Below are 12,223 nucleotides of genomic sequence, written 5' to 3'. Positions count from 1 at the left end.
TTTTATAAACTTTAAAGTGCTGTGTAAAATGTCATCTCACCCTTAAAAATCCCTCATAAGATCCTGTAATCTCAATGTATCATTCTATATCTCTCCTTCCTTTCAAAGCTAGACTCCCTTAAGAAAAATCAGATTAGGCCTCTCCCCCACCCCAGAAAAAAAAACAGCTCTTAATTTTATTTATAAACTAAATGGTGTTTTTGTTTTCAGTTTTATTCATCTTTTCTTTGGTTTCCAAAATTTCTGCTTTAGTATTTAGTTGGATTTTTGAGGTGTTGCTTTTCTAGTTGCTTTAGCTGCATCCCTAATTCATTGATCTATCCTTTTTCTTTTTTGTTGATGACAGTATTCATTAAAATAAATTTCTCCCTAGGACTGCCTTGGCTATATCCCAAAAGTTTTGGTATGTTGTCTTATTGTTGTTATTTAATTTGACCAAATTAGGTATTCTATGATTTTTACTTTGAACCACTAATTCTTAAAGATTAAATTATTTATTAGTCTCCAATTGTTTCAATCCTTTCTTAAAAGACTTTTTATCGAATATAATATAGTGGGCCATTATCAGTCACCTTGACTTTTATCTTGCCACTGGATTCTGAAGACTGTGGATGAGTCTGATGACTATGCATCTCTGCCTCACTTAAATCCAATTCACAAGTAAGTGAAGACATCACCCTTATGATTTCATTGGTCCTTTTCAAGAACAAAGGACGAACAACAACAATTGTGTTGTGTTCAGTAAAGGATGTGTTCAATATATATACTTTTCTACATTTGTTTGTGATGTTTTCAGGCCCTAATAATTGGTCAATTTTTATAAAGCTTTCTTGCACAGCTAGGATACATGTAATACTCCTTTTTTTGGTGGGGGGGGGGCTAGGCAGTGGGGTTAAGTGACTTGCCCAGGGTCACACAGCTAGTAAATGTTATGTGTCTGAGGCCGGATTTGAACTCAGGTCCTCCTGACTCCAGTGCCAGTGCTCTATCCACTGTGATACCTAGCTGCTCCTATATACTCCTTTCTATTCCAACTCAGTAATTACCAGAGCTCTACCATATCCAACTTAAAGAAAATTCTATTCAGGTTCTTCTTTCTGGTTTATCTTTTTATTAAATTTGCCCAAGTTTGAAATAGGTATGTTGAGGTCTCCTACTATAATAGTCTTTACTCTCCATTTCTCCCTTTAAATTGATAATTATTCCTTTAAGTATTTAGATGCTATGTCATTCAGAGACTTTATATTGAGTACTGGTATTGATTTGTTGTCTATGGTACCTGCAAGTATAATATAGTTTTCCTGTTTATCTTCTCTAATCATTTCTATTTTACTGCTGTATTGGATGCAATCATGATTGCTATCTCTGCCTTTTTTTTTTAAAGAGATCATCTGAAACATAATAAATAGATTTTGCTCTAGCCCCTTATTTCTATTTTGTGTATATCTTGTACACAGCATATTGTTGATTCTGTTTTCTAATCCATTCTATTTTATTCTTTTTTTATAACTGAGTTGGTTCATGATTATGACTATTAATTGTATATTTTCCTCCATCTTATCCTCTTACACCTTTTTCTCCACTCCCCCGTATGCCACCATCCCTCTTTACAAAGAAGGTGGTAAGAGAAAAAGAATGTGCTCAACACTAGTAAAGGATCTGCTTCTTCTCCACTGCTTCTGTTCTTGTCCAGACCTTAATTACAGGATTTTACTCTTTCTTTTTAATTTCCCTTTCGCGGTCTACTCTACCTAATTGAATTTGCTTTGCTTATGATTAATCCTTCCTCCATTTCATCCTGCTTCCCAATCCCCCCTTCTCTTCTTTCAGTTCCTGCCTGTTTTCTTGTGGAATTTAATATTTTTATACACTAAACTGTATGTTTAATTCATGTGATGTTTACTTCTGCTCCTTCCAGTTTATATAGTCTTTGGCTTATGTGCCCCAATCATGTGAACTAGTATGTTCTATTCCCTTTCTCCTTGGTTGGTTGTTGTCTGTCATTCTCAAAGAAGACCAAAATAACATCACTATATTGGAGGCAAGGTATAGTGTGTCCACCTGTGGTTGATCCATCCAATATGAGCTCAGAAGGCTCTACCATAGGTCGGGCACAAATAGTCCACATGAACATTTGGAGTGGCGATATCTCTAAATTTGCACCTTTTATGTTTCTTTTAAGCTACTGCAATTCTGCTTCACTCATAGAGCACAGGACCTGCTTTGATGCTGGACAGTCCTTTGACAGTGTGTACCATATCACAAAATTCTAAAATTCTTCAGAGAAACCTTGAGAGTGTCCTTGTATTGCTTCTTCAGACCTCCACGTGAGCACTTGTTTTGTGCAAGTTATCCATAAAATAGTTTTTCAGGGAAACATACATTTGTCATTTGAACAACTCATTAGAGTTGTGCTCTCTGCAGTAGAGTTTGAATGCTTGGCAGTTCAGCCTGAGAAAGGACCTCAGTGTCTGGTACTTTTTCCCACCGGATGATCTTCAAAATTTTCCTAAGACAATTCAAATGAAAGCAATTCTGTTTTCTGGCATGGCATTGATCGACTATCCAGGTTTCACAGGCATACAACAATGAAGTCAGCACAACAACTCTGTAGTCCTTCAGTTTGGTAGGCAGCCTCTCCCACACTTTCCTTTGGAGCCTCCCAAAGACTGAGCTAGTTCCTGCAATGTTTGAGTCAACCTCATTTCCTGTGTGTATATCCCTGGAAAGTGTACTGCCAAGGTAAGTGAACTTATCCACAGCATTTAATATTTCTCCATTTGCTGAAACCAGTGGTTCCATATATGGATAGTGTAGTGCTAGCTAGTGGAGAAGCTGTGTTTTCTTGGTGTTAATTGTTAGGCCAAAATTAGCATAAGTAGCAGAGAATCAATCCATACTTTGTTATATCTCAACTCAGAGGCTGCATTGAATGTACAGTCATCTGTGAACAAAAATCATGCACTCCCAAAGAGATCATACAAATGGGAAAAGGAGTCACATGTAGAAAAATATTTATAGCGGCTCTTTTTTATGGTGGCAAAGAATTGGAAATTGAGGGGATGCCCATCAGTTGGGCAATGGCTGAACAAGTTGTGGTACATGAATGTAATGGAATACTATTGTGCTATAAGAAATGATGAGCAGTCAGACTTCAGAAAAACCTGGTAAGACTTGAACTGATGTTAAGTGAAATGAGCTGAACCAAGAGAACATTGTACACAGTAACAGCCACAATGTGTGATGACTAACTTTGATAGACTTATCTCTTCTTAGCAATGCAAGGATCCAAGACAACTCCAAAGACTCATGATGGAAAATGCTGTCCAAGTCTAGAAAAAGAACTATGGAGTCTGAGTGCAGATCAAAACATATTATTTGCTCTCTCATTTTCTTTTTTCTTTTGTTAGTTTCTTCTTTCTCAGGCTTTCTCCCATTAGTTCTGATTCTTCTTTACAACATGACTAATGTGAAAATAGGTTCAATGTGGATGTATATGTAAAGCCTATATCAAATTGCATGCCATCTTAGGGGGTGGGGAAGGGAGACATGGGGAGAAAATTTGGAACTCAAAATCTTATTGGAAGTGAATGTTGAAAACTAAAAATAAATAAATAAAAATTTGAAAATCATGTACTGACTCTCTCCTTTAGTTTTGCTTGTAACATTTTCAAGTTAAATAATTTACCATCACTGTGTCAGCTAACCTTGCTGCTGTTTTCATCTTCTTTGAAGGCAGCTGGCAACAATGCTATTAAAAAGTATGGGAGCAAGCACACAGCCTTGCTTCATTCCATTAGAGACTGGGAAAGTGTGAGACCATCATTTGTTATCTAGAACCCGTGCAAGCATGAGATCGTGAAACTGATGTACAATACTGATGATTTCTGTGGGCACCCAAATTTTCCATAAACCGTCAAGACTGATAGTTTCAAAGGCCTTAGTCAGATTGATGAATGTTGTACAGACCTCTCTTCTGCTCCTGGCACTTCTGTTGGAGTCATCAGGCAGCAAACACCACATCAACTGTTCCTTGGTCCTCTCTGAAGTCACACTGGCTCTCAGATAGATGGCCATCTTCTAGGTGAAGGATATTAAGGACAACTCTGGCAAGAATCTTGCCAGCAGTGACTAAGAGAGAGACTGTGGTTGTCACAGGACAATCTCTTTACTTTTATAGAGATGGACAATGGAAGCATTCTTCAACTCCTAAGGGATAGCTTCTCCTGCCATGTAACCCGGAAAATTTCAGTCAGCTTTTGTATGAGCACTGGGCCCCCTGTCTTGTAAATCGCATCTGGAATAGAATTAACATCAGGTGCTTTGCCACATGAGAATGACATTCAAAACCTCTTCTTCAGTTGGAAGTTCATTAGAGAGTAATTGATTTCAACCTGAATATAGTCAATGGCTTCAGCATTGATTGATGGTGTGTTGAGAACTCTCCAGGATAATGTCCTTATCACTAATCAGTGTAGCTCCATCAGCGCTGAGTAGTTGAGATGCACCATAGGTCTTTGGCCCATAAATAGCCTTTAGGGCATCATAAAAATGCTTTGGATTTTTACTATCAGTGTAAAACTGAATTTCATCTGCCTTTCGAATCAAGAATTCTGTGTCTCTCTAATCTTTGGTTACACTTTATTTGTGATGGAGTTAAACACTGCCTTTTTAGAGATCAACTATCCTGTTGGTAAACCATGTGGAGTTCTCATTTTTTCATTTTGCAGCTTCTGAAGTTCTCCATCATTTTTGTCAAACCAGTCGATGTTTGTGAGTGTTCTGGCCCAGATGAGTAAATGCAATGCCATACACCAAATCTCTCAAAGTTGTCATTCCTTTTCTGCTCCACTGTTGCCAACTGTATGTTGGCTTAGCTTTCCCTCCAAGTTAGCAACAAACTGTTCACCCACTAAGAAACACTCTAAAAAAAAAAGCACTCTATTCTGTTGACCTTAAGTTTTCTGATAGTCTTCTTGCCTTGAGGATGCCACTTTTGTTGAATGTGAATGTTTAGCTTGGAGAAAATAAGTCCAAACATTGCCTTTATCACTCTCACATCCTGCCTCTTCTCCTTACAATCACATAGTTTATTCAATGTCAATGTTTGCCGTGAGGGTGCATCCATGAAGTTTTATTGCATTTAGGTAAACAGAAGATAGTGTTGGTGATAAGAAGGTCATGAGATATACGAGTCTTTAGTAGTAAGTGACCTGTGCCATTTCTGTTTCTGATTACATTCCTCCCAAGAACTCCCTGCCATGTCTGGTGGTCTGTGTCTGCTCTTGCATTAAAGTCACCCAGAATTATAAGCTTGTCCTCTTTTGGCACATTGATGATGATGGTTTCCAGATCTTCATAAAATTTTTCTTTGTTCTCATCAGGGTTCATCATGGTGGGAGCATACATACTAATGATGGTGGCATGGTACTTTTCTGCAAGTGGCAATCATATTCTCATGAGCCTGTTGTTTACTCCTTTTGGTGGGCTTATCAGCCTGTTGGCTGGTTTTGATAACAAAACCTATGACAACTTCACAGTGCTCCCTTTTGCTCCCTTTCACTGCAGCCACTCCAGAAAAATGTGTATCCAGCTCTGACTCCCATAAGCTGGCCTTCATTTGCCAACCTTGTTTCAGTCAGGGCTGCTATTTGGGTGCGACATCTGCTGAGTTCTGTTGCAACAAGAACTGTTCTTCGGGTCTACTGGATTTTGTGTTGTGCTCACATTCCATGTACCTATGGTGAGTGGAATCATCTTTGCAAAAGTTTTTGTAATTTTTTTTGCATTTTGACATCAGGGTGAGATGCTTGCTTGTCATGGTAAGCAGGCCAGGGTTGAGTGAAGTAGACAATTTTTAGGGCACCTTTTCTAACCTCTTCCTCATGCTAAGAGGTGAGCCGTGCTGTCGTTCAAGGCTGCTCAGACATCCAGGATGCTGCCGAGTCCCACTGCTGCTTCAGTCCAGTGAAAAGATAACCTTATGACCTGGGCCACCTATGTGCAGGGTTGTGACTGCAGCTCCCAGTGTGTCTGCATCTGCTGCATCGTCACTTGTCTGTTGCCATAGGAATTTGAGGTAGGTAAAAATGATAAAGTAGTATGGGTGATTGTCTTTTGATTTGTGCATAAATTGGATTTAAAGAAGGCAGAGTTGTGTGAAGTTGTCCGCCATACTGTTCCAGAGTAATGAGTCTAGTGGCAAGACAAAGTCAAGATGATTGGTGATGGCTCAGGATGAAGTGGCTGACATTGGCATCTTTCATGTCTAACCATACTCTCAGCACTCCGCACCACCTGCTTCAGTTGCCTTCATGACTGTTGGAACAAATTGTTCTCATCCACCAATTCTTTGGGACAGGTCTTCACATGCTTGGTGTATATACCCCTCTTCCTCACTGAAGAGTTTGAGAACCCTCAGTTATCCTCAACCTGGTTTAGCCTGTCTGCTGAAAAGGTTTACTGGGATGTGGCCAGTGCCCGTGCTACAGCTTCTTGGAGGTGAGAGTTGGGTGAATTAGGTGGACACTAAGGGTGGAAAGGAACCCTGACAATGGCTTGTCAGCCCTCACGCCAGAGCCACTAGTCTTTCCTGAACATAGCTTATACTTCTTAGAGGGACAAGTGGCGTTCAGCCACCCGAGATTGAGCAATAACAGGTCTGTGATGCCCTTAGATGTCCGGGGCTGTGCACGCGCTACACTGACTGTCTCAGTGTATGTCTCCCCTACACAGGCAGGCACAGGTAACCCACTGAACCCCATTCCTGATGGGGATTGGGGATTGCAATTATTCCCCATGAACAAGAAATTCCTTTCAAATGTGGGTCATAAGCTTGCGTTGATTAAGTCCCTGCCCTGGTACACATTGCCCATCTACTGATTGATTGATTTAGTGAAATGCTCAGGTTGGCCCTGATGATTTGGCCCATGGCCCTGGCAGAGTGTTGAGAACATGGTCCAACTTAACACATATAGAGGAAGTAAAAGTCGTAACAAGGTTTCCATAGGGGACCTGTGGAAGGATAATTTTTTATTCCCTTTCTCCTACTTTGTTCCCAAATGTATTCGTTTTCTTCCCCTTTCTTGCTTTACTTAAGATCATAAAAACAAGGCAAAACTTCCCTCAGCCCTTTCTTTGTCTTATTTAATTCCCTTGAAGAATTAGGATTCTGAGGGGACATTTCTTTTTCCCCTTTAGAAAGTAAACACTTCCCATCATACAATCTTTTCCAGCTTTTTATACCTTTCTTAGTTTCATTTGGCTCTTATGTTTGAATTTCGGAGTTTCTGCTCAGCTCTGCTCTTTTCAGCAAGAATGCTTGGAATTCTTTTCCCTTTAGAATTATACTCAGTTTTTCCAGGTGAGTAATTTTTGGTTGTATGCCTTTATCTTTTGTATTTTGAAATACTATATTTCAAAATCTTCTCTCCTTTGCAATACTAGCTGCCCAGTCTTCTGTTAGCCTAACTAGTTCTTTGCTATTTTAACTCTTTCTTTCCAGCTATTTAAAGTATTTTAAAATTTTAACTTGAAAGCCCCAAATTTTTGCTGTGATGTTCCTGGTAGTTTTCATTTTAGGGTTTATTTTTCAGAAGATGATCAATAGAATCTTTCTACTTTTACTGTGCACTCTATTACTAATAGGTCTGGTCAGTTTTCATTTATGATATCTTGAAATATTGTGTCCAGTCTTTTTTTTTTTTTTTGGTCTTGACTTACAGGTATCTGGTGAGTCTTGGATTGTGTTTTCTAGGTCAGTTCTTCTTTATGAGATAAATGCCTATGTATAAAAACATCCTTCTCTCTGTTGCTACTTGCCTATCTCAGATCAGAGCTTGGACTACTGTTGTTCTCCTGGTCTTTTGTAATACCTTCCTGTAATTAATTTTCCTGCCTCAAATCTCTTCCATCGCCATCCTCCAGACAGTTGCCAAAGTAATATTCTTGAAGAAGTAATTCCTGGGGAATTAGGAAAGTACTGTCACAAAATCCAGATAGGAGTTAGTACCCAAGAGGAAAGGATGATAAGCACTATCAAATGCTGCAGAGAGGTCAAGAGAAATGAAGACTGAAGAAAGATCATTGGGTTAGGCAGTTAAGAGGACATTGGTAACTTTGGAGAGAGCATGTTCAGTTGAGTGATGAAATTGAAAGTCAGATTGCAAGGGGCTTAAAGGGGTTAGCATTCTATATGTGTCACTTTCCTGCTCAGTAAATTCCATTAGCTATTACCTCTAGGATCATATACTGATTTCTGTGATTGGCATTTAAAGCCCTTTATAATCTGGCTCCCTTTCCAGCCTTATCTTATATTACTTCCTTCATGCACTCTGTGGTCCAGCCAAACTGGCCTTCTTGCTATATATCACACATGATGTATTCTATCTTTTGTTTCCATGCCTTTGAGCAGGTTGTCTCTATTAACTAGTATACACTCTCTTCACCTTGATCTCTTAGGATTACTAGTTTACTTCACAGTTCAAGTCAAAAACCAACCTTCCACATAAGGCCTTTCCTGATCACCACAAAATTATCATATATCACTTTTGGATATAACTTCTTTATGCATATTTTGTCTCTCCCAATAGAATTTAAGTCCCTTGAGGGCAGGAACTATTTCATTTTTGTTTTTGTTTTCCCAGGACTAGTACAGTTCCAGGCATATAATAGATCCTTAATAAGTGCTTGCAGATTTATTATTATTTTTATTAGCCAGCATTAAGTTAGCCAAAAAATCCAGGCAAAGACATTTGCTTTTCTTCTATAAAGAACAGAGGCAGGCATTAGGAAAACTTTCTAATAATCCCTATTTACGAAAAACAGAAGAGCAACAAAATGAAGGAATCTTAACCTGGACTATGTGATTTTTTTTACAATGGGGTCTCAGGTTTTAGAGTTTTCAAAACTCATTCCCATAATGATGAAGGATTCAAGGATAAACCCACTGATGTCAGTCTTCTTTATATTAGAGATTTCCCCCCAGCTTAAAAACTTTGGACTAGATTTCAAATAGGCCTAAATAAATGTAAATTAAATAATCAATAGTCATATTACATGATGAGTTCCTGGAAAACTTTTTCTATGTCCATTTGCACCTTCTCATCATCCTCAGTTCTTTTCTGGAGGAAGGTCTGCATTTCCAGCATAACAAGCGCTTTTTGCTTTATCTGAACAAACCAAAGCATAACCTCTTAGATCATAAGAAGAAAAATTAGAACAAACCTGTTTCAATGATTTAAAAAATAATTTTCACAAGAAGAATCCATTTAATCAAAGATCAATCACCTAATAATGTCAGCGGGCAGTATAAAGGAACTTAATCCATGACATTCTCTGCCAGTACTTGAGAGTATAAAATTTCCTTATTGTTGAAAATGAAATATGCCAACAATATCATTTTTTGCTTGCTCCTGATTTTTAGATTTCTTTCTAACAAATTGTTAGTTGAATAGAAACATGAGTTTCAAGATGCTAGGTCATGTGTTAATGGCACTGTATTTAATGATGAGGGAATTTTTTTTTGAGAGATTGAAAATGGGGTTGTGTCCTTTCAGTGCCTGTCAAGTAAAGGGCAGTACCATGTTTCTCATCTGTTTTACCCTTTAAAGGATGTAACCCAGCTACAAAATAAGGCTCGGTATGTTGAATTAAATAGTTTTGCTCTTTGTTGCTTCCTGGGAAAGAAAGAAGAAACCTGCCAAAGGGAAGGAACAGATATTCTGTTGCTACAGACCTGCTCTGTCTCCTACTACCAGGAAAATTAAAATAATAGGAACATAGAATTTCTGAGTTGAAATGGACCTCAGTAGCCAGATAGTCCAATGCACACTTGAAAAAGAGTTCTTTGTACAACATACCTGCCAAATGGTCATCCAATACTTTAGTACCCAGATACCTCAAATTAGGGGGAATTCACAATTCCCACTCATACAGACCATTCCAGTTTTGTGTAGCCCTAATTTTTAGGAAGTTTCTCTTTACACAAAGCTTAAAATTGCTTCTCTACAACTTTTAGCCGTTATTCCTAGTTCTGCCCTCCGGAGACAAATAAAACAAGTCTGTTCTCTATAGCAGCCCTGCAGATACATAAGGAAAGCTATCCCAGTTACATCAGCTGATCCTCATACGTCATTCACTCAGAACTCTTCATCACCCTCTCTGGTGGTGGTAATTTTCCCCAGGAGGATGCTTTCCTGCTTATCAAATATGATCCCTAGATCTGAGCACAGCACTCTAGATGTGGTCTGACCAGGGCAGATACAGCAGTATTTTGATCTTCTTATTCCTGAAAATTATGACTCTCTCAAAGCAGTTTTTTGGCTGTTTATTACAATCATGTTTAGCTCACTGTTCTCCAAAATACATAGATCTGTATTGGAAGAATTACTGTCTAATCTCTCTTTTCCCATCTGGTATCTGTGAAGCTGATTTTTTTCCATCCTAAGACTAAGACTTTACATTTATGCTGATTAAATGTTATTTTATTAGATTTTGCTTAGCATTCTAGATTGTCAAGATTTTTTTGTATGCTAACTTTAATATCCAGTGTGTTTGTTATCTCTCCCAGTGCAGGCTTTAAGACTCAATATCTAATATAATACTCTGATACTACCAACATTTATTATGTTATTAGGGAGACACAGAGTATGTTTATCCTTAAAAAATCCTTCTAAGCTAATTCAACTCCATATTTGATTTCTAAAAATTTTCAATTGATGCTTTTTGTCTTTATGTCATTCATTTAATACATGTATATTTAATAGATGTCATTCATTTTATATATATATATGTATATATTCTCCACCCACCCATTGATCTCTTCCTTGTAACAAACATTAAAAAGAGAAAAACTATTTCAGCCCAACAGCCAACTCTCTCTATTTAATATTAATAGATAAAAATAAAACATTACTTTTTGTTCGCTTTCCACTTTTGTTCTTCTTAGAGCACATAAATGCGTCCAGACTGGAGGTTCTATGCCTTCTGGCATATTAATTGGATTATCCAGCTCTTCCATGCCATTCATTAATTGGGCAAGGTTCTCCTTCTGAATTTGGACAGACCCTAGCCGTTCTCCAAAAGGGCTAGCAACCTCTGCTTGCTTTTGCTTCAGCAGCCTAGCATTATTAATAAATATACACCAAATTTTCCAAGACAAGTTAAGATCATATTATCATACATTAAAAAGTATCAACATTAAATAGTAATTTTAACAAGATATTAAGTGTAGCTCCGTTTGCCAAAAGACCTCAAGAATACAACCCTTCTGGGCTTAATTCTCTACAGAATAGACAAATAATAGTCTCTAGGCCAGCCAAGCTATTGCAAAGAAGACTCCTTTGCTTCCATTGAAGCTTTCTTGCCAATAGCTTGTCTGGCCAGAGACTATTTTGACTTCAATACAAATAATATTTGTAAACTTGCTTTGTGCCAGGTACTGCTGCAGAAGCACTTATTAAGTACCGGGCACAAAGCAGGTACTTAATAAAATGCTTATCTCCTATCCCTTCCCTTTATTAGCACCCAGGAATCTAGCTGCATAGTAGTTTGGAAAAGAACTCCCTCTTTTTTGAGTACACATATCAATGCATTGATACTTAACATTGAGTTGTAGTCAGGGAAGAGTGGGAAACACTGTTCAGGAGTTCAGCCTGAGAAAAATGCTGTAGCTGAGCACATTGTATCTTATTGAGAAAACTGAAGCCATTCTCCATTATTTCCTTCTTTTCCCCTTATCTACATCTCACAACTCTGATATGGCCCCTCCTCACTGCTGTTCTCTTCAATCTTTGTTGAGGAAGTAATTTTACACTTTATCAGCTATTCTGTATGTACTTTTGATCCCTTCTCCTCCCTTCTCTGGCAGATTGCCCTCACAGTACTCTCAATCACCAGTCCTCCTACTCTTCATGCTCTTCCTCTTCTACTAGTTCCTTCTGTGTTGACTATAAAAATGCCAAGTCTTTCCCATTTTCAAAAAATCCTCACTGGAACCTAAGAGATTCATTCAACCTGTTCTCTTTCTCTATCCTCCCTTTTTCAGTCAAACTTCTTGAAAAAACTATCTTATGCTCAAATATGATCTCAATTCCCTTTCCTTTTTCTCATTTCTCTACCCTCTACAATCTGGTTTCTGATCTCATTCAACTGAAACATCTTTTTCCAAAGTTGTAAATGATTATATTAATTGCTAAATCTAATGGTCTTTCCCCAGTCCTCA

At 38.1% G+C, this 12,223-nt stretch overlaps 1 protein-coding gene across 1 annotated transcript in view; it reads right to left on the bottom strand.

Annotated features, from left to right (window-relative positions):
- LOC110209473 (cilia- and flagella-associated protein 43-like) overlaps window positions 1-12,223 on the bottom strand; it is a 167,245-nt gene that overhangs the window by 13,221 nt on the left and 141,801 nt on the right. Inside the window, exons 32-33 of the mRNA XM_078151074.1 lie at window positions 10,916-11,120; window positions 9,058-9,170 (exon numbers count right to left, since the gene is read on the bottom strand). Of these exons, the coding sequence (XP_078007200.1) occupies window positions 9,058-9,170; window positions 10,916-11,120 (318 nt within the window). The remainder of the gene's footprint in view (window positions 1-9,057; window positions 9,171-10,915; window positions 11,121-12,223) is intronic.

Source organism: Phascolarctos cinereus, unplaced genomic scaffold (genome assembly GCF_003287225.1).
Source record: "Phascolarctos cinereus isolate Bilbo 61053 unplaced genomic scaffold, phaCin_HiC Scaffold_3;HRSCAF=262, whole genome shotgun sequence".
Lineage (NCBI taxonomy): Eukaryota > Metazoa > Chordata > Mammalia > Diprotodontia > Phascolarctidae > Phascolarctos > Phascolarctos cinereus.
Note: the sequence above shows the minus strand (reverse complement) of the source record. Positions and strands in the feature narration are given on the sequence as shown.